The following is a 27,833-nucleotide window of genomic DNA, read 5'->3' as shown; positions in this document are numbered from 1 at the left end:
ATTATTACATAATGTTGACATATAAATGTACATTACAACAACATTCAATGTATTCTTTAATTTAGCACCATTAGCAGCAAACATAAAATGAGCCCTCTAATGCTGACAAAAATGGCACTTATTTCAGAGTTCTAGACCTAAACATTTTGTCTACAGGTAAAACTACCCCAAAAATAGATAGAGTAGGGATTTTAGGCTTGTTTTCTAACAAGTTTCATCACATTTTAGAAAAGTTCACTTTAAGTTTCAAAATGTGGGTGGGCCTGCATCAGCTTGCTAACATTACCTACAGAAGACTGGAGGCAATTTTATTAGGCGTAGTAGGGCTGGGGGTTACATCGAGTGAGTAAAATAGACCGATATATTTTCAAACAAGATATGAATTTAAAAATTATCATAATATCGATATAATTTTTTTCATGTTAAAATGACCAAACACCTCTTATTTGTTGTGTTCCTTATTCTCCCCCGCTTGTCACTCCCTCGCAAAACTCCATTGGCTACTAACACCTTCCCTTCTTCCTTCCAAGACGTGCTTGCACGTATGAACATCCATGATTGGTTGGTTGTTTACTATGAGTCACGATTGGTTGACATCATGGCAAAACATTAGGAACAGGCCAATCAGAGGCAAGATAGGGAAGGAAATATAATAAATCAATCAATCAATCAATGTTTACTTATATAGCCCTAAATCACTAGTGTCTCAATAAACAACTAGTGGAAGATGGCAGAGAGATTCTCTTCTTTAGATTTTTCTTTTAGCGATGTAGACGACGTCCAGAAAACCCACAATGCGTCTACTTGGCCACACTTGGACAAATGTATGCGTCTGGATACAACTTTATTTTGAGTAGTTTACCATATAAGCCCATATCCAAACTGTTCTTTAGTTGCCAAGAACAGTTAGCGGCGGGGGGTGTGGGGGGGGGGGGGGTGTGGTGGTGTATAAAATAGTCAGGACGTATCATGAATACAAAGGATTCTGGGTATTTGTTGTGTTGTGTTACTGGGAGGATGTTCTCCCGAAATGTGTTTGTCGCTATTAATTGGTGTGGCTTCACAGCCTGGCGCATATTACTAAGAGTGTTAAAATTGTTTGTATCACAACCATTAGTGTACTCTGTGTCACCCAGTATGCCTTGCAGTCGTGTGCATGATGCTGGACTGACAAGCAGATCGTACATGTTGTAGAAGGCGACAAAGCCAATGGCTTCATAGCACGCCCTAATACTTATTATCTGGGTGAATGCCGGCAGTCATTCTAGAGAATAATAGCGTCTCCTATTGTCTTCTTTGTTCTATGACACGGGTCTTAAATGGCTCTTTGAATGGCAAAGGATACCAATCCCAGGACCATGTATATCAAATATTTCCGGATGGTTCAACCGCCACCCGCCCGAATCTAAGTAAAATCTATTTTTTCGTCATGTCAACCGCCCGACCCGCGGTTTATCCGCGGACTCCGCGGATGAGACCGCAAACCACGCATCCCTACAACTCACTTACTTGGAGCTGATCACAACCGAACATGTGTGACAGTCTATTACATCGTCGACTGGGAATTAAAAAGTGCCTGCAAATATTTTTTTTTATCTGAGTTTGATACATTTTGTATTATTTGCACAGCTATGTTATTTATTTTGCGTAGAAATAATATTTTTCGATTTTATTTATGTTATGTAATTATGTGCTACTTAAAGAGTTTATTTTCTGTGCTATTAATACCCAACGTGACTAACTCGGTTAATAAAAGTGCCACTGACTGTTTACAGTACAGTTGTCATTTACTTAAATTTCAGTGAATCTCGCTCAACAATGAATATCTTTATATGCATACTTTCACGGGAAAATATATCAAGATATATATCAAATATCGAATTTATTTAAAAATATATCGAGATATACTTTTTCGTCCATATCACCCAGCCCTAATGTGTAGTGTATTTTGGTTGCATCTTCATACCGAATCACAATACTTTCTTGCAGAATTTTAGGAATGATCAAATACAGTATGGTTGCCAGATGCATTATTGCATGTTTTAGCAATACAACTGAAGAAGGGGTCACCCTGCATACATTTCCAAAAGATGGGAATATGAGGAAAATATTGACCTCTCCAGTCTTTTGATTGATTGATTGATACTTTTATTAGTAGATTGCACAGTTCAGTACATATTCCGTACAATTGACCACTAAATGGTAACACCCGAATAAGTTTTTCAACTTGTTTAAGTCGGGGTCCACGTTAATCAATTCGTGCTAAGTCGAATTGACTCACGCAAAATTAGACGGACCAAGTGAAAGGAGTGTAATTTGCAGTGATCATTTTAATGCTTCGACTTCAAAGAAGAAGGCTTTTGGTCTGAGTTTAAAATTTAAGGGGCTCAAGCTAAATATGAGCCTAAAAATCAGGAGCACTCTCTAGGACAAAAGACTGAGTCCGAATCTGTGAAAAAAATGACAAAAGAAGAGCTAACTTGGCGCTCAAAAACCAAAGGAAAAGAAGGTAAGCTCTGTGAAAAAAATGACAAAAGAAGAGCTAACTTGGCGCTCAAAAACCAAAGGAAAAGAAGGTAAGCCGCTAGTATTCTATGTTACGTCCTCTTTTACTGATATTTTCCTCAGGATGAGGAAATGCTGAAAGAGAATCAGGAAACACCGGCTGTGGTGTCTATGAAAGAGGAGCTGGAAGACCAGGGAAGTGCGGACAAAATAATAAATATAATAATGGATTAGCTTTATATAAAACTTTGCTAGAAACTCAAAGCGCTTCACAGTGAGACTCAGAACTCATTTATTCACTCCACTTTCACACTATGATGGTGGTAAGCTGCATTTGTAGTCACAGTTGCCCGGGGTAGAACGACGGAAACATTGCTGCCAATTTGCGCACCCAGCCTCTTCGACTTCCACCAAACATTGATTCACATTCATACACCAGTGTGAGCGGCACTTGGAGTAAGGTAGGTGAAGTGTCTTGCCAAAGGATTGTCGCTCTACCAGCTGAGCCACACTGTCCCAATGGAAATGGCCATTATTTTATATTTCTTTTTTGCTCATAATGTTACCCATATCAATTTTGAAGTAATCATGGATCAGGGCAACAAAAACATGCAATTAAGTGATTCAAATAATAGTTGTACTGCAATGATCCCACATGACAGTTAAGACTATGTTTATTTTTCCGTGTTTAGAATAACTTCCTGTCCAGGTGCTCCTGTTTTGTCAGTATTTCCTGTTTGGTCTCTGTGTTTTGAAGCACCTTTACTTTATTTTCCTTGTCCTGCCAGCACACCTGCTCCCCAATGTCAATTACTTCTATTTAGTTCCACCTAGTTCCCTCTTTCAGGGGTGGATTTATAATATGTAGTCTTGTGTGCTATTGTGTGCTTGGTTCTGTTTAACTTGGTTCCTGCATAGCTTTTCCAATGTTTCCGGTGCACTTCCCAGCTGCATCAGAGCTTTTGATCTGAAAATAAATATACTTTGACCCGCACCCTGTCATTTGCTGTTTTCTGCATCTTTGGTTAATGTTGCAAGAATTGCTCACCTTTAACATGACATTTACATGTCTTTATCTACACTGTCTATGTGGGAAAATGGGCTCAAGTTCTGTAGATGACATCATATCGACATGGAAGCCTATCGCTGAAGAAGCTGCCCAGAACTTTGACAGTACCATTCAGGTGGTGGGAAACATCCTCAATCAGGGATGGTACCTTCTTTCTCCAACCACTTCAACAGGGTCCAAGTAGTCCAGTTTGTTTAGTCTGTTCCTGTCTGCAGTCGTCGTGCTGCTGATCCAGCATACCACTGCATAAATGATGGCTGATGCCACCACAGAGTAGAAAACGTACTGCAGGAGTGCTCCCTGCACGATAAAGGGCCTTAGTCTCCTCAGCAGGCGAGGGAGAAGTGGATCTGCTCCTGCAAAAGTCCACCACCAGCTCTTTGGTCTTACCAGTGTTCATCTGGGGGCAGTTCCGCTGGCACCCGTCCACAAAGTTCATGTTGAAGAAGGGAGCCAAGATGGTCCCCTGTAGAGCCTCTGTGCTGCAGATGACCAGGTCAGACACACAGCCCCGTGTCCTCACAAACTGTGGTCGATAAGTCAGGTAGCCCAGCAGCCAGGATATGAGGTGCTGGTCGACTCCTGTGTGGTCCAGATTGTTCCTCAGAAGTATGGACTGTATGGTGTTGAAGGTCCCGGAGAAATCATACAATATGGTCCTCAAACTTGTCCTAGCCCTCTCCAGGTGTGAAAAATATCTCTGCATGAATTAGATGATGGCATCATCCACCCCGATACCCAGTTGATAGACAAACTGCAGTGGGTACATTGATGAGCTCACCAGGAGGTACAGAAGGACAAGCCTCTCCAAGGTCTTCATCACATGTGATGTCAGTGCCACTGGCCTGTAGTGATTGAAGTCCTTTGGCACCAGTACTACGCAGGATGGGGTACGGTTTTATCCACACATAAATTAGTTTGTAATGCAGTGTGTGTGACTGTTACTCACTATGTTTCCATGCACTAAATTAGTCTGATTTCTCAAATAGTTGTTTTTTTTGTATTTTCACACGTGTGAAGTTGAAGTGTCCATCTACTTTCTCTAATGCGACTAATGGTCATAGGCCATGTGCCTCCCGTACACTGGGAGGCGCTGATTTCATTTTAGCGTGTTTAAATGACTCCCTTTTGCGGTTGACCTATAATGTCACACTAGCCATCTGCGGATCCTTTGAACTTGTTTCAACTGATGTCTGCTGTAATATTAGCACATATTACAAATATGTTGTCTCTATTGGCAATGCTGATGTTAAATAGCAAACAGTATCAAGAAATGATCTTGGATTGCGCTACGAACATGATAATGTATTGGGGCAGATGTAGGTCCAAAGCAAAGACAGAAAGAATTTTCAGACAAAGAATCATGGAAACAAAACGTTTGAATGTCTCGGAGTACATTCATGATGCTCTGGAAGGATTTTTCAATCTTTAGCAAAAGAAAGTTTGTGCCACACGAGCGACAATGTTCCGGATGAAGTTTGCAATGTTCTGGACTATCTTGCCGGTTTTGCAGAATACAGAGTTATTTTGCTAATTAGTTCGGGGTGCACAAATGCAGCCTGAATAGGTTTATGTACGCTGTATTATTCGTCTTAAATCTTCGTAAGATTTCATCTTGTATTTCGATCAGGAATCCGAAATAAGCAGGCATTTTACATTTCTTTAGTTATGTTAGTTTATTTTTTTCTACCATCAATGCACTTAAAAATGTTTTGTTGTTTTAATTAGTGAAGCAAATAAAAACAAAAAATCTTTTTCATGACAATTGTTGCTACGATTTTATTGAATGGTGTCTGCTTCCTGGCGCATGCGCGATACGAAGGGTCCTATTCAGTAGCACACACCCACTAGGTGTGTTAGTGCAACTTTTCAAAAACCGAACATGATCGGATTAAAGTTAAAGTTCCCATGATTGTCACACATACACTAGGTGTGGTGAAATTTCTCCTCTGCATTTGACCCATCCCCTTGATCAGCCCCTGGGAGGTGAGGGGAGCAGTGGGCAGCAACATAGGGCAGCAGCGGTGGCTGTGCCCGGGAATAATTTTTGGTAATTCAACACTCAATTCTAACCCTTGATGCTGAGTGCCAAGCAAGGAGGTAATGGGTCCCATTTTTATAGTCTTTGGTATGACTCGGCCGGGGTTTGAACTCACAACTTACCGATCTCAGGGCGAACACTCTAACCACAAGGCCACTGAGTATGTTGATTAAGGTAAATAGGGTAAATGGTAAATGAGTTGTACTTGTATAGCGCTTTTCTACCCCTTTTTAAGGAGCCCAAACCACTTTGACAGTATTTCCACATTCGCCCATTCACACACTCATTCACACACTGATGGCAGGAGCTGCCATGCAAGGCGCTCACCAGGACCCATCAGGAGAAAGGGTGAAGTGTCTTGCCCAAGGACACAACAGACGTGATTAGGATGGTAGAAGGTGGGGATTGAACCAGTAACCCTCAGATTGCTGGCACAGCCACGCTACCAACTTCGCCATGCCGATGTTTGCATGAGCTGTAAGAGGCTTATTCAGAGCCTAACTATTTGAAAAAATCAGACTAATCAAGTGCATGGACACATACTGAATGTTTTCCCCATGGTCATGACAGTACACTTCCCGAGTAGTCCTCAAAACAGTCCTTGAGAGCTTCTTCTATCTCGTTGGACTATCTTTTAATGGATGACAGCTGGTTGTCTGTGTACCAGAGGTGTGTACATAGGCAGGATATGCACCAGGTTGTAATATGATCTTCCAAGGGGAGGGAGAGGAGATGAGGTGTATGCTTCCTTGGTGTTTGCATAGAAAAGGTCCAGTATTTGATCGTGTGTCTGGTGTGGCAGGTGACATATTGTGAGAAGGTGGGCAGGGTAGTGGAGGGAGGTGATTGAAGTCCACAGTAATGATGAAGAGTGACTGTGGGCGCTGTGTCTGCATGAGTGCAGGACATCACACTCAGAGCTGGCGATAGCACAGGGGGCAACATAAGCAGCTATCGCGATAACATGCCAAAATTCCCATGGCAGATCGTATGGCCTCATGCCAACAGTCCAATGTCCTTACAGCAAGAGTTGTTCTTTGATATTGATGTACCTTGGATAACACCATATGTTGTTCACACACACCACCAGCCCTTCTCCTTTCCTCTTACCTTTTTCCTTTGTCCTGTCAACCTGCATCAGCTGAAAACCATGCAATTTAGCGTCCAGCTCTGTTGTTAGCTCTATTAGCCAGGTTTCCGGGAAAAGCATTAGGCTACGTTACCGAAATTCCCTCTGATGTCGGGATTGCGTGGCTCGCTTGTCCATCTTATTGGGAAGATATTTTACATTACCGGTGATGACCGAGGGAATGACGAGTTTGAAACTTCTCCTCTTCAACCCGGCGCGACATACCCATCTCCGTTTCTTAGCCTCGTGGGGAACATTGGATCTTTCGTCGGTTAACTTCGCTGCGCTACTGAGGGCTAACAGCTGATCGCGACTGTAAACAATGGCATCCCTGCTACACAAGATCTTTGAGGTCACTCATGTAAACAATAGAGTGCGAAGTAGAAAAATACCAGTGCAAACTTAACAAGATTTGTGTCCATCTTGACATAGTTGGTTTGATAGTAAAAGAACAAAAAATTATTTTTAAAAAAGACGAGCTACAATAATATAAAAATAGGGAACAAATCCATTGCGGGCAGGGGCTGCTGTAACATGCGACCACTAGTGCGGCGCGATCTTGATAATCTACTGATTACTTAAAAACTAACAATATACTGGGAAATGTCTTCCAGATTCATATTTAGGAGCAATAGATACATATAAACAACTTGTTTGCAAAATTTTGGTCATATATGGTTATATTTATAATGAAAGAAAATGTGGGCAGTAATTTGGATAATGGCTGCTGTAAATTACTGTTTGTGTTATACCAAAGTTGGCCTGAAGGGTTTTTTTCCGAAAATGTAGGTTATGTATTGATAAAGTTTTAAATGGTAAAAAAGTAAAAATTATTGGAGAAATATATTCTTGCGCAACGACGACACAACTTTAGAACATATTGGTCATTAGTCAAATTCGACTAAGTCTTCTAGAGCTATCACTTTACATAACTCCCATGCTAATGTCACATGAACATAGCTAAAGACTCTATTTGTTCGATTGGTAATGTTCAAAGTCTCCAGTTAAAGTCAAATTAAATGAAGTGTCATATTAAAGTTTAAAGTTTCAAAGAGAGCCAGTGAGTTGTTTATAGTTTAATATTGGCTATGTGTTATTGTATGTGCCTCTCCTTTGATCGATAAAACCTGTCTGTCTTGTTTCTACACAAAAAGACAGAATAGTGAGTGAATTATATTTATATAGCGCTTTTCTCGAGTGACTCAAAGCGCTTTACATAGTGAAACCCAATATCTAAGTTACATTTAAACCAGTGTGGGTGGCACTGGGAGCAGGTGGGTAAAGTGTCTTGCCCAAGGACACAACGGCAGTGACTAGGATGGCGGAAGCGGGAATCGAACCTGCAACCCTCAAGTTGCTGGCACGGCCACTCTACCAACTGAGCTATGCCGCCCACTAATGTGTTTCAACATTCACTAGAACAGCTCTTAAAACTCACAAATACAAATGAGGGCTTTTGTATTACAAGGGCGTCCTTGTGAGACTGTTATCCAAAAACATATTGTCTTTGTGGTTATTCTCCCTCACAACGTTTTCATTAAAACAAATCCAGTGCCAAAAAACCTGGACAGTCTGTCTGCAGCGTTGCCCTTTCTCTGTCACGCTTGGGGGTGACTAAAGACACCTAGCAACCAGGGAACCAGGGAACCAGGCATGAGGTGGGATAATCCCATGATAAGTGATGGGTTAAGATTACAAGTGTTTGGTATCTTGGCAGGAGGGAAAATGAAGCTGGGTGATTTCTTTGTAAGTGGTGAGTTTAGTGTCTCCTTAGCACAGTGACCACAGACACTTTTATCATGCTGTCAAGTGAGCCACACTCTTAGGTAAATCCCAGACTAACACTTTATTCTATCTGGAAAAAGTAATTATTTTACATTTAAAGACGTGCCAAACTACTTGTGTAGTATTCATTGAGGGCCACATCGCAGTTATGGCTGAATATTGTTTGAATATAAATGTATAAGGATTTTCCTCAAGATATTATTTTAAAATTACTTGTGTATTTGATGAAGTGTTTTACATACACTGTAAAAAAAAAAAGTAGATTTTGATGGAAAAATTATGGTGTTTTTACACTTACACCATATTACTGTAAGTGTAAAAAACAATATCACTGTTTATGATAAAATGTTGCCGACTAAGCTGTCACTGTTTCACCTTAAAATATTTGATTGTTTTTTTTATGGATTAATACTGTAAATGGAGAAACGTTACCACTGTTTCTACAGTAAAATTATGGTGACGGAGCTGCCAGTTTTCCCCCCATAAAATCTCTAGTTGTTTTTACGCTGCATTACTGTAAATGGAAAAACAATAGCAGTTTTTTCACGGAAAAATTTTGGCAACTGAGCTGCCAGATTTTCACCATAACATGTATAATTGTTTTTAGTATGTATGTTTACTTTAAATGTATATGTACAGCAGTGTTGGGATCAATGTGTTAGAAAGTAACGCGTTACGGTAACGCCGTTATTTTCGGTGGTAACTAGTAGTCTAACGCGTTATATTTTATATTCAGTAACTCAGTTACCGTTACTACATGATGCGTTATTGCGTTATTTTCACCTTATTTTTTATATAGTATCGGCTAGAAACTGAGAAGATCTGAGTGTGTTTTTTTGCTGCGGTGTCGTCCTTCTGGGTGTTCCTGTGTCACAAGGAAGAGGCACGCCATGCGCTGTGTGTGGGTGGGTGTGGGGCGGGGGACGGGGGGGTGGGGGTGTCTGTTTACTAACAAGACATGGCGGAGCCAAAGCCGAGTTTCTTAACATGGAGATATTCTCACTACTTTTCTTTTGTGGAACACAAAGAAAAGAACATTTTAGTTAAATGTAAGTTGTGTCTTGGATCAAGGATCCTATCTACTCCCCAGAACAGCAATTCAAATCTGCTGAAACAGCTACAAAAGCAACATGGTTCGACAGAGTTAGTAAAGAGTGACACTCAGTGGCTGGATTTTAACGGAGGAACTTCTAGCCAGGACATCATTGATAGAGCTATTGCAGCGTATGAGCTAGAAGACATGCAGGCTATTTCTACAGTGAAGTCACCTGATTTCAGGCAGCTGGACACAGTGGACAGTGAGTACATAAACATGGAAAGCAAGCTAAAGAAAACACTCAAAACTCTGCCTCTGCTCATCATTCAGCACTGAAGGTACACACTCCGTCAATTCTCTTATATACTCTTTCATTTTAGACTTCTAGAGTGTTTGATTATCACATCACTCTAAATGTATAGACTATAAAGTTTACAAACATAAAGAGGGATCCTAAACTAAAACTGGGAAAATGCATTGAGTGTTCTGGGCTTCAGTACAGTGTTGATCTCATTAAGACATGATTTTATTTCACAATTCCTTGAGAGAAAAAAAATCACAGTATGTTTGCTGTATATAGTGACATGACATATAATCATGTCATGACATGACATATAATCATGTCATGTCACTGTGCCTTCCTTGGGTGAAGCCAGGTTTACAGCTATGTTGTGACATTTTGTTTTTATGCGGTTTGTTACTTATGTATGTTATGTTGCAGCTATTTTAAAATAGTTTTGTCAATTTGTTCTGCCCCAAAATAAATTGGCCCTTTGAAACATATATTTGTCTTTGTGTGTTGTATGTAGACCACATTGCTTTGCAGAGTTCGGCAATGCAAATGCAATAATAGTACTAAAATGAAGGCTAAAAGGGCATTATGGGAGCCTTAACATTTAAAAATAAAAGAAGAAGTAACTAAATAGTTACTTTTCACAGTAACACATTACTTTTTGGTGTAAGAAACTGAGTTAGTAACTGAGGTACTTTTGAAATACAGTAACTAGTAACTGGTTACTGGATTTCAGTAATCAACCCAACACTGATATACAGTATATGTATTTTTAAATGGAAAAACCTTACCACAATTTTTTATATGGTAAAATTTTGACGACTGAGCAGCCATTTTTTTTACTGTAAAATCTACGGTACAGTAATGTACAGGGTATTACTGTAAATGGAAAAACGGTAGCATTGTTTAAAACAAAAAATAAATTCTGGCGACTGAGCTGTCAAATTTTTTTTACCCTAAAATCTTTATTTTTGCAATTTGATAACTTGGTTTTTAAATCATAAGTTAAGCAGATCTGTATGTATTTATATTTTAACTAGCATTTTTTGTAATGATAATATTATATTTGTTCCATCCATCCATCCATTTTCTACCGCTTATTCCCTTTTGGGATCGCGGGGGGCGCTGGCGCCTATCTCTATTAGATAATATTAACGTTTAAAATATATGCAATTTATGCAGTACATTTATTTTTTTTTCAGTCAAAATGGAAAGAACAAAAGTATTTAGAACAAAAAAGAAATTACTTTATTGACTCATTATTTTCTGGCATTTGTAGGCTGTATAAAATGACGTTGCGGGCCAGAGTTAGACACATGTGCCTTACAACAGCTCACAGCTCGAAGCCTCAATGCTAATGAAGTGAAAAACAGTTGGAAAAAGATGTTAAATGGTAAATGGGTTATACTTGTCAAGCGCTTTTCTACCTTTTTAAGGAACTCAAAGCGCTTTGACACTATTTCCACATTCATCCATTCACACACACATTCTCACACTGACCGCAGGAGCTGCCATGCAAGGCGCTAAAAGACTTTAAAGTTTGAATCCAAAGCTTCCCCGTCTGCACACATCAGTGTCCACACAGGAGTGAGCAACTTCTGACAGCTTTGGAAGAAGCATAGTCCCACGACACAACAGTTTAACATCAATAGCAGAAACATTTATCTGTGGTTGTGAATATGAAAAAGAACAACATGAAGAATGTGCTATGTTGGCAAAATGTATCTTGTTCCTTCATTTTGTTTGTAGGACCAAACAAATGCTGATGACAAGGAAATCATCAACAGTTATTCAGGCGTCAGGTGTCTTTAAGAATTTAAATGAGAGTCTATTGCCTCATCATGGATGAGGAGGTCTTTTGCAGAGTATGTCAGGAAATTTGGGATAAAGACCTGATTACTTCGTCTGGTTGATCATCCGTGCACCGGTAGGACTTCTAGTCTTACATGTTTGGGCTATTTTTAGAAGTGTTATTACCGGGGCTGTGCTAAGAGGTTCATCCTTGGTTTATGGTGTCAGGGAAGCCAGGCCTGAGTAAAAGGGTAGGCAGGTGCACACAGTGTTTTCTGGCATGGATCACAGTGGTGAAGCCATAACGTACACCCGGAAAAAAAGGCCTCTGTTTTAATTGAAGCAATGTCTATTAATATTTATTATTGTGGTTTGGTTTGGTACACTACGCGCTCATTTTACATTGGCATTTTCACCGTGGGTGTGTAAGCGGTACGGTAATAAAAGTTCACTGGATTAATAAGCTACTCGGTGTAACATCATAGCAATGACTTGCATGTTAATGGGCAGTAAATTCAACTAATCCAAAACATGACAGAGCCAAGAACTGCCCTGTGTGTAGACATGATCTGGGAACAACTAACAGACAAATGTGCTGACCTGCGTGACCCAGTGCATTCATTTTCCTTACATTCTGTAGCGAAAGCACACAAAGGTGCATTTTAAAACAGAATTGTATCATTTAGGGTTGAAAGCCAAGCAATACCTTAAATGATTAAACACACCACAAACCAAATAAAGTATAACCATGGTATTACACATGTGCAAATGTTAAATATATGTAGGGTATAAAATGCGACAAAATTAAAAACATATATCTTTAAATAACTACTTAAATGTGTCATTCATTAATTGTAATTGCAATTAAATACATGTTATTAGATGTGTCATTAAATTCTTTAATGTAAACATTCATTTAATTATTTATTCAAGCACTTTTTAATCATTCATTATTACATTATTCAAATCATTATTTCACAATTTGTTTAATTGTTTTAAAGTGTTTTAAATTGATTAGTTGAATCATAACCTTAACAATCATTTAATTATTTGTTTAATTATTTGTTGAACTTGTGTGTCAGCACTTCAGGAATTCATTGTATTTGTCAAACTCATTTAGTAATTAAATTGTTAAATAATTAAGTCATGGAATGTTTTTAAATAATTAAAGAATAAATGTATTTTACATTGAATACATTAATAATACATTTAATAACCCATTTACGTATTTAATAAACTATAAATGATAAATGACAAAAATATTTATTTCAAGATACATTTATTATCCAAAAACATGCACCTGGGGATAGGTTGATTGGCAACACTAAATTGACCCTAGTGTGTGAATGTGAGTGTGAATGTTGTCTGTCTATCTGTGCTGGCCCTGTGATGAGTAGCGACTTGTCCAAGGTGTATCCCGCCTTCCGCCCGAATGCAGCTGAGATAGGCTCCAGCACCCCCCGCGACCCCAACAGGGACAAGCGGTAGAAAATGAATGAATGGATATTTATTAGATTTTGTCCTATTTGAAACTCCATATATTAGGCATCGGTGCTTGTCTGCTTTATTTGTGCTGGTCAGGCGAGTGCAACGCTCAAAGCTGGCACATCATTACGATTCCGCTTATTGAATAAAAGACACTGCAAATGTAATATTCACCTCGTAACGTAGATTTGAAATAATTCTGTCAAACAACCAACACAAAAGCTATGTGACTAACTCAGGGGTCGTCAACCCAAAATGTTGAAATACTTATTTTGTACCAAAAATACTAAACAAAAATCCGTCTGGAACCGCAAAAAATTTAAAGCCTTATATTATAAGTGTTATAATGAAGGCAACACATGATGTAAGTGTCTATATTAGTTATAATAACCTACTACCAAAGTCTGACGCAAATCTTCGTTGACAGAAACATTGTATTTTAATTTTTATTCTACACGTTTTTTGCAACATTGGAAATCATTAGTCAATAGGAGACTTCTCACAGGATGAGATAACTTCTGGAAATGACTGGCTCAGAATGGCCAAATGTATAGATGTGTGTGTCCAAGTTTAAGGAAACAGCAGTCTTTCTTCTTCTAATTGTTCTAAAAATTTAACGTTTGCTGTAGTCTAGGACAACATGGCATGCAAACAACTATGAAAAATGCAGCCAATATTACATACAGATCATGTGCCATGAGACATGCAAATATAAATTAAATACACAGAAGACATAAGTAAAGGAAATTAAATGAGCTCAAATATACCTACAAACGAGGCATAATGATTCAATATGTACATAAAGCTAGCATAAATAGCATGTTAGCATCGATTAGCTTGCAGTTATGGATTGACAAAATATGCCTGATATGCACTGCAGCAAATCAATACAATCAACAAAGCTCACCATTGTACATTCACTCACAGCAGAAAATGTTTGGTGGACATAATGAGAAAGAAGGAGTGGCATAAAACATGTCTTTCTGTGGCAGCATCTGAGAAATTTGTACATGTAAACAAACTACGATGAGTTCCGGAATCGCTGAAAAAACGGTGCGTGCCAAATACTGTCATTGATGAAGCATGTTTAATACAAACAGTGGTATTTCTAAAAATTAGGAAGGTTTGTGTCATGTTTGTTCTCCAAGAAAAAATATATCCTTTTCTATATCTTTTTCCGTTTTCACACATCTCGGAAAGAGGTCCACTGAGCCTGTCGGGCGCCGCGCTAAAGAGCCGCATGATGCTCTAGAGCCATGGGTTGCTGACCCCCGGCCTAACTGAACCGTAACACAAGCATTTGTACAAAATGAAGACCTCATTTCAAATTGAAACTACATTTAAACCAAATTGAAGATGCTGATGGGTGTGGTTTGGATTCACTTGTTTTTATTAAACAACAAGCATTCTCTGTTGTTGAGTAGATAATTGATATCGTTGGATACAAATGAGTTATCAGGTCATAACGCTTTTGTTGTTGTTTGTCTGGATTTCACCCATATAAATGGATAATGCTCCTTGTGTGTGGTCATGTGACCTTTAGCGACACATGAGTGATGAACTTTTTAAAAACCATGCTGTGAACTGCATAGCATTGCTAACTCTAGTCTGGAATTATTTCTAAGTTTTGTCTGTGGATAATAAATATGCAATAGCTGCATACATTGGTATCGTAAATTTCGTGCTGGATGGTATGTTTCAATCATATCAATATCAGTAGGAAAGCCAACATTGGGCATCCCTAGAAATATGGTATGTGTTGGCTACACACAGGCCACCAAGTGCCTCTCATTCTGCGGATAAAATGAAGATGTAACCTTCTGGAAAGAAAAAAATGAAACACATCAAATGGGAAAATGACTTACTGCTCAGTGGCATTATGTGGTCGACTCCAGGATGATGAAAGTTAATACCCATACGTCCTGTATAAGACAAAAAAAGGAGGAGTTAACATAAAGAGGAGAAAACGAGACAAATCCAGTATCTTGACAGACATGGTTTAATCTTTTCTGCTACTATAAACAATAGTACTATGGCGTATTTTACATGAAGGGAATACACAAATAGGCATGATAACAGAAAACAGTCGTTCATTTGTTGTCATTTCTTTGACACACACACACACACAGACACACACACACACACACACACACACACACACACACACACACACACACACACACACACACACACACACACACACACACACACACACACACACACACACACACACACACACACACGGATGGAAAAGACAGAACTCCACACAGGCTTCATTCTGCTATGGTGACTAAGGCAGCTCCATCTGTCAGTGCGTTCATGGAAAGTGGTCTTGTGTGAGAGATCGTCTGTCTGCTTATCTCACTCATTCCAACCAATCAGCATCAGCAAAAACTAGGATTGGGTGGTATGCTCAATTTCCTAAATCAGTTTGATTTGATTTCAGAAGGTTAGGAATCGTTTAATCACGGTTCAATACAATTGTTCTTCATTTTTTCTCGTCATCGTAAAGAACTATGGACAGTTTAAACTGCAAAAAGTCAAACAAGTGCAATTTTGAATTAAAGGAATTACAAGTGAAAGTGTGTTGCAGCATTCCATCAATGCAAATTCCATTTCTTCATGCAGAATATAATAACACTTAATCCGTAAGCTTTTTGTCTTGGACCCCTACTTTACTACAACGTAGTCAGACAGGATGTAAAGCACAGCGATTTTCTTATGAAGGCCAGCAGTGTGCGCTTTTTTTTTCTGGCACACTTAAAAACAGTGCTGTGTGCGGAGAGAAAGGCTGCATGATTTTGAAAAAAAAAAAATAATTGCAAATTTTCCCTCCAAAAGCGCGATTGTGATTTTTATATTTTGTACATAAAACTGCAAAAATAATGAGTGACAGTTACTTTTAGACTGTCAATCAACATATACTTGTCTCAAAGTGCCACGCATTAAAACACTGTGTTGTTATTTACTTAAAAAAATATTTGGTTTATGCAGAGAGGCTCAGAGCTTTTGTCAACATCACGCTCTCAAAGTGAATAAATATCTGATAACAACTATTCAGTGTTTATGATGTAATGGGCCGGTAATCATAATATATAATAATAATGCAAGTTCACCTATAGGATATAAACTTTTATTTCTCGTTACTGTAGCATTGTTTACCATTGTACTGTAATTAGAAGGGAATACAATGTGTTTTCCTAAATAAACAAAGACTAAAATGGACTCATTACTGTGCGCATAAATTTACTTTAAATAAATATTGACACCTATTTAATAATACCACCTTAATATTTGACAAAAAAAAAAAAATTATACATCAAGCGACTCGGTAAAAAATCTCGGTATAATCTTCGACCTAACTCTCATTTGAATCACATATTAAGAGTGTTACTAAAACATCCTTCTTTCATCTCCGTAATATCCCTAAAAGGTGTTCCATTTTGTCCACCAGCGACACTGAGATCATTATTCATGCATTCGTTACGTCTCGTCTCGATTACTGTAACGTATTATTTGCGGGCCTCCCTATGTCTAGCATTTAAAAGATTACATTTGCGGTCCCATCAAAGGTTTCCCATTGTATCCCATTGGGTTGAGTTTTTTCCTGTCCTGATGTGGGATCAGAGCCGAGGATGTCGTTGTGGCTTGTGCAGCCCTTTGAGACACTTGTAATTAAGGGCTATATAAATAAACTTTGATTGATTGATATTAAAGCGCATTTTTTTCCCAGTTGGGAAAACGAAGTTGGACGTTATCTTTTTGTTTGTTGCCATCACTGGATCATGGCATTTCTCACACGCTTGTCCATGTTGATGGGCTAATAATGCCCACCCGGTGTGAAGCTGAACTATTCCCACAACTGGATTTTTGGCATAAACTTTTCCTCATGTGGTTACGTAATCGCACTAGTTAAAAACCTTGCACTGTTGATTATTCGTGCGGCCCGAGCAGGGAAATTTGTAAACAAATGTAGCCCCCCCTCCATTACAGCTGTTGTCCTTTCTTCATAGGGAGCTTGCACCAATAGCAACGGTCACCTTACAAGACTCTTAGTTACAACTCTAATCACTACAATGTTTCAGTCAGTTTTTTACATGTATAATAAGACATAACAGTGTGGTATGAGCACCACGTGAAACCCGCAAGTGTAAAGTAGGCCAACAAATGTTGCAATGGGTTCTATTATTGTGTCCTCATGGCTAATTGAGAATCGGGTGGCGATGCTAGTAAGCCCCTGAGTTTCAATTTGTTTTGCCCCAGAAGGCTTGGAAGCTAACGTTAATAGTGTAATACGGTTGGGGAATCAATACCATGCCCTGTGAATCGATATTGAAACATGTAGGATATCGATCCGTAATTGGTTAAATAGATTTCTTTCACCACTCCTAGCAAAAACTCCTAGTATAAATAAATATCCCACCGAGACAAACTGTTGTCAGCAGAACTAGGGTCATGTATTATGTCAGAATTTGCCTACAGTTATGTTTTACTCAACATAGTCGGATAACAGACTACAGTACACGGAGCTCTCTCTAATCAGACGTGATGCAACATTGTCACCTGATTGTATTTTCAAGATTTGGCAATTTACAAAATTCTTCCCTTGTAAGTCAACTGGCCTGCAGCAGAGGAATGATGATATGCCAGTGCATATTTACCCCTAAAGTCACTGGGACTTTAAAAGGAAACTGCATTTTTTTTTTTTTTTTGCCTATTGTTTGTGATCATTATGAAAAACATGACGATGGATGTTATTTTTGTTTTCAAATTTTTTTAAAAAGTTTGCTTGCAATGGCGCAAATTGCAGCAGCGCAATTCCGCCTACAAAGCCCTTAAAAAACACACAACTCAATTAGAGTTTTATATACATGATGTATATATGTAACGTAAAAACGGGCACATTTAGAAATAACATTTAGTATTTACGTACTTTGATCAATTTAACCATATGTGGCACATTAATTTCAAAAGCGCATCACAAAGTTTGCTATTTTTTTTTTCTTCATCACTGATTATTATTCACTGCAGACTTCATGAGAGCCAACAAACATGATACAACATACTTTACTGTGCAAGGTCTGCAGTCATTTGAATGCAGACTGCTAGGATGTTCATATATTCCCATTTAGGTGAAGAATGTCTCATAATCTTCATAAAGGAACAGGGTTGTGCGGGCAGGGGAATCAAACATCTTTTTGTGTTTTTATGTGCGTTTTCGGGTCCTAAATGGCTGTCTAAGTGCACCAACTTGTCGGACTACCTACTCAGACTTCTGCTGTCCAGTTGAGAGGCATGATTTAGGATCTACAATTATCTCACAGGTAGCAAAAAAAAAACAGGAAGCAGCACACCACTCAATCATGTCAACATTGGTACACACAGAAGCACCACTATAAATAGTTTGTCTGCGTTAACATTTATAGTAACAGTATCACTATTACTTGGTTAATATTCAAGTCAAGTGATGTAAATGGAGTATTGTTGGCGCTTTTTGAATGGTTATTTATTGTAGTTTATGAGCGAAATAGTGGAGCTCCCATTGGCTCCGCTGTAAGCTGACTTTTATTTACGTTTATTTAAAGGGGAACTGCAGTTTATTTGGAATTTTGCATATTGTTCGCATTTATCATGAAAGACATGCCAACGGATGGATAAAAAAAAAAAAGCATTCTAAATATTAAGTAAACGTAAATAAAAGTTTGCTTACAGCGGAGCCAATGAGAGTTCCACTATTCCACCCATAAATCCACAAAATAACCATTCAAAAGCGCCATCAATACTCCATTTACATTTTGTGATTTGAATATTAACTAGTGATATTGTTATTATAAGTGGTAGCGTAGATGAACTATTTATAGCGGCGACGTACTCACTTCCGTGTCTTCCTTTGTTCACATCATGAAATGGTCTGCTGCTTTCTCGATTCCTTTCTCCCTCTAGTTTACTGTAGATCATAAATCATGCTTTTCACCTGGACAATAGATGTCTGAGTGAGTAATCCGACAAGTTGCCACACGTTGACAGACAATTTAGGACCTAGAACTGGCGAGAACGACACGGATAGCGCTTGTTGCTCCCTACCCCTCCATCCCGTTTCTTCCTGAGTATTATGAGACATTCTTAACCTAAATGACAACATATGAACATCCCAGCAGTCAGCATCCTAATTACAGCAGACCTTATACAGTAAGTGATGTTTTATTATGTTTGTTGGCTCTCATAAAGTCTGCAGTGAGTAGGAATGTAGGGAGAAAAAGCTTATGATTAAAATGTTTAAAATACAAAAAACATCATGTGTTATTATAAATGTGCCTGTTACTACATTACATGTATACTTACATCATCCACATAACACCTATGTGGAGGTGTTATATGTCTTTTTAGGGGCTTTATAGGCAGGATTTAACGGCTCACATTGGCTCCATTTTAAGCAGACTTTTGATCAAATGTATTTAGTATTTGTAAGTCATAAAAAAACAACTCCATTCGTCGTCATGTCTTTAATAAGGATTGTGAATGATAGGCAAAATTCCCAAAAAAGTGCAGTTCCCCTTTAAGAGCCTGACTGGCTGTTTACTGCAGGTCGGTGTTTGCTGATGGTTTGCTAAAAATTACTGGAAATGTTGAATAGAGCTAGTAGGGAATAGTGTTGGTTTAGCATCAGTGCTCTGCTCTAGTAGACTAATGTGCAGTGTTCCTTGAGTTAGTCAACATGCAATGAGTTCCAGTGAAATACATGTGAAAGAACCCCGAGGTAGAGCTCCACCGCCACAAGGCTAAAAATGAACAAAAAAAGGAGTAAGCAAACGCACCACAAAGGTGACTAATATGTATGACTAAATTATTCACTTAAAAAATACTTGTCTGTGCCTGTCTATTGTGAATAGAAATTTAGGGGACAGTTGCTTTATCAATAACTTAATAAGTTCTAGCTCTGGGTCTCTGCCATTTGCTCCTTTAGCTCAGGCAATAACCTTGTAGGGTTGTGAAATACAGACGATATATGATATGAATGATATACATTTGGCTGGCGATATAGTTTTTAATACATTGGCCATATCACGATACTGCATTCCGATGACACATTCTAGCTGTGTCGCGCAAATTTGACAGCAACAAGCAAATGACCACGTCCTCAACGCAATGTAGTGTCCTCACTAGCGGCTATCGTCTCTCCATGGCGGCAAGTAAACTATGTTTTTTGCAAATAAAGAAATAGCTTAACAAATTGAGCGTTCACTTGGCTTAATTTACAGGTTATTTGACATCACGGAAGTTAACTTCCTGTTATAGACACCTCCATCAGTGTAAAAATTGCTTAAAAAAACCTGTCTGTCGTATTCGTTCGAGTAAAGCTCGATCACACGCAGCTAAGAGAGCCCAGCTTGTAGGTTCAATTTACACAATTAAATAGTTTACTTGTTCGGACACTAATGTGTTTATAAAAGTTTATATTGGGGTAAATGTTTCTTAATGGGTAAAAATGTTCATGTGTCTTGTATTCATGTTAGCATTTAAGCTAGCAAACAAGCTAGCACATATTCAGTCGGTGAGTTTATCAATGTTATCAATCACGGTTTTTCGATATCTCAAATTTAAAACGTTAGCAGTAACCATTGGGAGTATTACCGTGGTTATCATTAAAACCCTTGTTTATTGCTACAACCCTAGTATGATCAATGATTCCTCTGTTAATACTTGGAATTGAATTGATACTCAAATTTGTAGTATTTCCCAAAGATATCCAAACAACAAAAGAATAAGTGCTTAATACATATTAACAGTAGTTTAGATCAGGGTTCCCCAACCTTTTTTCCACCAGGCACCGGTTCAAAGTATGCATTATTTTCACGAACCGGCTTTCCACGGTTTGTGAAAGTAATACGATCTCTAAGCGCCGCTTATAGGTACACAACAACTGTTTAATCAAAAATTATGTTTGTTTCTTGTGTGTAAACAAAACATGCACGTGTACAAATATATCAAGTCTTTATTGTTCAAACGGCACAACCATGTGAGGAATATTGATTCAATCGACGGTGAAAATGCTGTAAACTGAAGGTATACTCGCAATTTACAGCATAACAAAAAGCTGAGAATATCTGACACTTTATATGACACAGTGTGGATTATGACATGTTTAAGTGCTGGCAAGTGGGTCTTGATTAACAACCCAATCTGTTGTATAAAGGGTGACTGCATGAACAAATATTTGGTGGAACGCAATGTAAAGAACTGCACATTTTACATTATTTATTTACCTATCTCTGAGTCCTTTTGTTTATCTAACAGTATCTCTTTTTTTGCAAGGTTGCGGTAATCATTAATAACAGACTGGAAGGACAATCACATTAATAAATCATCATATCCATTTTGGGCAAGCGTGTGTATGTGTGTATGTACTGTAAGCTGGCATGTCCTGTGCTTGAATTTTTTGTCTTTCTTTTCACGATTATGATACAAGGTGGCTGTTATTGTTGATAACTATACGAGGTGTGTCAGAAAAGATTGAGAACTGTTTATGTTGTTAACAGTCTTCAAAGCGAGGGACATAGAAGGCCAGGGATTTTACTTCAAAGGGGACCGCTTGCCTTCTCAGCTGTTCAAGGTGAAAATGTATAGCAGAGGTCTTGTGAAGGCATGGGGTGTGAAACAGATGGAAAATGGAATTCTGTTGCAGAACTAGTTCAGTCATACCAGAGCACACAATACTGAAATAATACTGCGAAAAGGGCATGAGTACTGAGAGAAAGGAACCTGACAGTTGAGTGCAATGATTGAAAATATGCCGAGTCATCTTATGAATTTGTCACCCTGACCTATATCCTGTCATACATATTTGCACCAACCGGGAGATCAAAATAGTCATAAGCTTTCAGTGAAATTCAGGCAAGCTGTTATTGACGTAGACAAAACAAGCCAAGAATATGTGTTTTGTTTTGTTGACAGGATCGGCCCAGTCATGAGTTTTCCTCAATAATGACAGTTTACTTGATATTTGTTGCAATGTATCACCCATCACCTTATCTATGCAGCCATGACAGCTTTAGGTTTAAAGTACATGAAGCAATTTTAATTTATTGTTGTGATCGTCTCATCAGAATTATGGGGTTGAAAGGTCATGAGGTCAAGTCTACCACTAACTTTTCACCTCAACTTAATTTAAGCTTCACTAAATTCTCCTCCCTAAGTGTCATTGAGTCTTTAGGACATTACATAATCTTACTCCCTTATGCACAGATTGCCCACAGAGCAAAGTTTATTCGGACACATTTCATGCACACTTGACCCAAATGAAGCAATCAGGCATAAAAATGGTCCAACATACTGAACCTGACAGCGTGTAAATGGGCTTCTGGTGCTCGCATTTGACTTGTGTTGTGCCTGGTGATAAAGACACTGCATGGACTCTTATCTTCAGACCAATGCGCTTGTCAACAAGCGCACAAAGTCAAACAGCAGCAGTGTTTGTTTTACTTCAACTTCTGATGACTGATACGTCCTGCTACCTTCCCTACAATGTAAGTCACAGTAAGGCTAATTATATTTTTAAGGAACAGTTAAATCATAGCCATGTACTAAAAACCAGGACAAGCGATCACAAAGATTGTCAAAGTTGCCACCTGTGTCTGAGTATAAATGCCTGCAAACTGAAAGGCTAGGCAGTTAATTTCCTGTGTACATTTATTTTGAAGATTTACATCTTAGACGTATTTTGGAAAATAAGCAAAGAATACATTTATGTGTTGAGTTAATGTGGTTTAATGTAAACCATGTAAGCTCGGTGCACGCTCTCACACCCACAGTAACAATGCAAATAGTAACTGATGCATGATGATGAGTAAGATCATGTGAGTCAGACAAGTTGAGCTTGTGTGTGCAGGTGCCTGCGTGTTTTAAGTCTTTCAGATTTCGCTGTCCCAAAATTTTTCTGTAACAGCCTCAAAGAGGATGTGTGCAGAACTTGAAAACTAAAAAGGTACACTACACCGTGATTATAAAGTTATATTCGCACAATTTGGGGGTATTCGGTTTTTGGGTGAAAATTTACAAGTCAATTTAAATAATTTTGAATGCACATATTTATCTGTCCAGTGTTTCAATTAGGAGTATCTCAATCCAATGTTGATATTGGTCCGATATCAGCAATAAAACAAATATCGGACTATTATATCGGCTTGCTCCTCTCTGAGCTGCAACCTTATCGTGGTAGAGGAGTTTGCGTGTCCCAATGATCCTAGGAGCTATGTTGTCCGGGGGCATAAAGCCCCCTGGTAGGGTCTCCCAAGGCAAACAGGTTCTAGGTGAGGGATCAGACAAAGAGCAGCTCGAAGACCTTTATGAAGAAGAAAAATCATGGACCCAGATTTCCCTCGCCCGGACGCGGGTCACCGGGGCCCCCCTCTTGAGCCAGGCCCGGAGGTGGGGCACGATGGCGAGCGCCTGGTGGCCGGGCCTGTTCCCATGGGGCCCGGCCGGGCACAGCCCGAAGAGGCAACGTGGGTCACCCCTCCAATGGGCTCACCACCCATAGCAGGGGCCATAGAGGTCGGGTGCATTGTGAGCTGGGCGACAGCCGAAGGCAGGGCACTTGGCGGTCCGATCCTCGGCTACAGAAGCTAGCTCTTGGGACGTGGAACGTCACGTCACTGGGGGGGAAAGAGCCTGAGCTAGTGCGCGAAGTCGAGAAATTCCGGCTGGATATAGTCAGACTCACTTCGACGCACAGCAAGGGCTCTGGAACCACTTCTCTCAAGAGGGATTGGACCCTCTTCCACTCTGGCGTTGCCGGCAGTGAGAGGCGACGGGCTGGGGTGGCAATTCTTGTTTCCCCCCGGCTCAAAGCCTGTACGTTGGAGTTCAACCCGGTGGACGAAAGGGTAGCCTCCCTCCGCCTTCGGGTGGGGGGACGGGTCCTGACTGTTGTTTGTGCTTATGCACCAAACAGCAGTTCAGAGTACCCACCCTTTTTGGGAACACTCGAGGGAGTACTGGAAAGTGCTCCCCCGGGTGATTCCCTTGTCCTACTGGGAGACTTCAACGCTCACGTTGGCAGCGACAGTGAAACCTGGAGAGGCGTGATTGGGAAGAATGGCCGCCCGGATCTGAACCCGAGTGGTGTTTTGTTATTGGACTTTTGTGCTCGTCACAGTTTGTCCATAACAAACACCATGTTCAAACATAAGGGTGTCCATATGTGCACTTGGCACTAGGACACCCTAGGCCGCAGTTCCATGATCGACTTTGTAGTTGTGTCATCGGATTTGCGGCCTCATGTTTTGGACACTCGGGTGAAGAGAGGGGCGGAGCTTTCTACCGATCACCACCTGGTGGTGAGTTGGCTGCGATGGTGGGGGAGGATGCCGGACAGACCTGGGAGGCCCAAACGCATTGTGAGGGTCTGCTGGGAACGTCTGGCAGAGTCTCCTGTCAGACAAAGTTTCAATTCCCACCTCCGGAAGAACTTTGAACATGTCACGAGGGAGGTGCTGGACATTGAGTCCGAGTGGACCATGTTCCGCACCTCTATTGTCGAGGCGGCAGATCGGAGCTGTGGCCGCAAGGTAGTTGGTGCCTGTCGGGGCGGCAATCCTAAAACCCCTTGGTGGACACCAGCGGTGAGGGATGCCGTCAAGCTGAAGAAGGAGTCCTATCGGGTCCTTTTGGCTCATAGGACTCCGGAGGCAGTGGACAGGTACCGACAGGCCAAGCGGTGCGCAGCTTCAGCGGTCGCGGAGGCAAAAACTCGGACATGGGAAGAGTTCGGGGAAGCCATGGAAAACGACTTCTGGACGGCTTTGAAGCGATTCTGGACCACCGTCCGCCGCCTCAGGAAGGGGAAGCAGTGCACTATCAACACCGTGTATGGTGCGGATGGTGTTCTGCTGACCTCGACTGCGGATGTTGTGGATAGGTGGAAGGAATACTTCGAAGACCTCCTCAATCCCAACAACACGTCTTCCTATGAGGAAGCAGTGCCTGGGGAATCTGTGGTGGACTCTCCTATTTCTGGGGCTGAGGTCGCTGAGGTAGTTAAAAAGCTCCTCGGTGGCAAGGCCCCAGGGGTGGACGAGATCCGCCCGGAGTTCCTTAAGGCTCTGGATGCTGTGGAGCTGTCTTGGTTGACAAGACTTTGCAACATCGCGTGGACATCAGGGGCGGTACCTCTGGATTGGCAGACCGGGGTGGTGGTTCCTCTCTTTAAGAAGGGGGACCGGAGGGTGTGTTCCAACTATCGTGGGATCACACTCCTCAGCCTTCCCGGTAAGGTTTATTCAGGTGTACTGGAGAGGAGGCTACGTCGGATAGTCGAACCTCGGATTCAGGAGGAACAGTGTGGTTTTCGTCCTGGTCGTGGAACTGTGGACCAGCTCTATACTCTCGGCAGGGTTCTTGAGGGTGCATGGGAGTTTGCCCAACCAGTCTACATGTGCTTTGTGGACTTGGAGAAGGCATTCGACCGTGTCCCTCGGGAAGTCCTGTGGGGAGTGCTCAGAGAGTATGGGGTATCGGACTGTCTTATTGTGGCGGTCCGTTCCCTGTACGATCAGTGCCAGAGCTTGGTCCGCATTGCCGGCAGTAAATCAAACACATTTCCAGTGAGGGTTGGACTCCGCCAAGGCTGTCCTTTGTCACCGATTCTGTTCATAACTTTTATGGACAGAATTTCTAGGCGCAGCCAAGGCGTTGAGGGGTTCCGGTTTGGTAACCGCAGGATTAGGTCTCTGCTTTTTGCAGATGATGTGGTCCTGATGGCTTCATCTGACCGGGATCTTCAGCTCTCGCTGGATCGGTTCGCAGCCGAGTGTGAAGCGACCGGAATGAGAATCAGCACCTCCAAGTCCGAGTCCATGGTTCTCGCCCGGAAAAGGGTGGAGTGCCATTTCCGGGTTGGGGAGGAGACCCTGCCCCAAGTGGAGGAGTTCAAGTACCTAGGAGTCTTGTTCACGAGTGAGGGAAGAGTGGATCGTGAGATCAACAGGCGGATCGGTGCGGCGTCTTCAGTAATGCGGACGTTGTACCGATCCGTTGTGGTGAAGAAGGAGCTGAGCCGGAAGGCAAAGCTCTCAATTTACCGGTCGATCTACGTTCCCATCCTCACCTATGGTCATGAACTTTGGGTCATGACCGAAAGGATAAGATCACGGGTACAAGCGGCCGAAATGAGTTTCCTCCGCCGTGTGGCGGGGCTCTCCCTTAGAGATAGGGTGAGAAGCTCTGCCATCCGGGAGGAACTCAAAGTAAAGCCGCTGCTCCTTCACATCGAGAGGAGCCAGATGAGGTGGTTCGGGCATCTGGTCAGGATGCCACCCGAACGCCTCCCTAGGGAGGTGTTTAGGGCACGTCCAACCGGTAGGAGGCCACGGGGAAGACCCAGGACACGTTGGGAAGACTATGTCTCCCGGCTGGCCTGGGAACGCCTTGGGATACCCCGGGAAGAGCTAGACGAAGTGGCTGGGGAGAGGGAAGTCTGGGTTTCCCTGCTTAGGCTGTTGCCCCCGCGACCCGACCTCGGATAAGCGGAAGATGGTGGATTGATGGATGGATATATCGGCTTGCTGACAACCTAATTTTTTTCCAGGACAAAATATTACAGATATGTTAGAAGTGATTGAAAACAACTTCATTAAAATCGAAAGATGGTTTGATGTTAATAGAATATCCTTGAATACTGGTGGAAGTAAATGTATGATTTTTTTGCAGTAGAAGGAAAAGTGTGGATGCCTCATTGTTAGTCCAAGGAGTTGAGATTCAAATAATAAAAGAGATCAAGTTTTCTGGTGCACTGATTGATAAAAATGTGTAATGGAAGTCACATATGAACTACACAGTATTAAAATATCTCACAATATTGCTATTTTGCACAGGGGGAAATAATTGCTTAATCAAAAAGCGATGTATATTTTGTATACCTCCTGATAGTTCCATATCTGACATACTGTATTGAACTCTGGGGTAGTGCCTGTAAAACATTTAAATCATATCTTCAATTTGCAGAAGACAGCCATGACAATCATTACTTGAAATGCATCCAGGGAACCAACGAACCCAATATTCAAACAGGTGAACTCATTGAAATGTATTGAATTAGTAGAGTATAATATCTTAAATAACATGTACTAAGCACATACAACAATTCTAAACAAATATGGTAAAAGAGAAATTAATTATAATTTAAAATTAATTGAGTTCTTTAATAGACTGAGATTTAGAGAAGTGACAATGGAAATAAGCTTTTCAATCAGAGGTGTAGTTTATGGAACAAATGTTATAGTAGAACAAAATAATGTAAATATCTTTCTGTATTTAAAGAAAATGTAAAAATCATGATGATGAGAAGATACGATGTGGAGTAAATTAATGTGTTCCTGTTTGTTTTTGTTGTATGTTATGGAATAGAAATATTGCCTTAATAGTTAAATGACAAATGTAACTGTGTGAATAGGGGGACGATATTATACGTTTTAGGTTTATTTCTGCTCGTTTTCATTCATGATTTGTTTTAATATCATATTGATTTATTTTTCAATTTGATCTTGAATGAATGAAGTAAAAACCAAAATGAAAATGGAAAATGTTAATATATATTAATATATATTTAATATATATTTATATTTATATATAGTTAATATATATATATATATATATATATATATATATATATATATATATTTTTTTTTTTTTTTCCAAGATGGC

General features: G+C 40.2%; 1 protein-coding gene across 7 annotated transcripts in view; it reads right to left on the bottom strand.

Moving 5' to 3' along the window:
• cpeb3 (cytoplasmic polyadenylation element binding protein 3) overlaps positions 1–27,833 on the bottom strand; it is a 109,223-nt gene that overhangs the window by 52,823 nt on the left and 28,567 nt on the right. For all 7 annotated transcript variants that reach the window (XM_061910851.1, XM_061910850.1, XM_061910852.1 and 4 more), the window contains one exon: positions 14,999–15,055. In XM_061910851.1, the coding sequence (XP_061766835.1) occupies positions 14,999–15,055 (57 nt within the window). The remainder of the gene's footprint in view (positions 1–14,998; positions 15,056–27,833) is intronic.

The sequence above is a fragment of the Nerophis ophidion genome, linkage group LG09, assembly GCF_033978795.1.
Source record: "Nerophis ophidion isolate RoL-2023_Sa linkage group LG09, RoL_Noph_v1.0, whole genome shotgun sequence".
Classification (NCBI taxonomy): Eukaryota; Metazoa; Chordata; class Actinopteri; order Syngnathiformes; family Syngnathidae; genus Nerophis; species Nerophis ophidion.
This window is presented reverse-complemented; position numbering and strand designations above follow the sequence as displayed.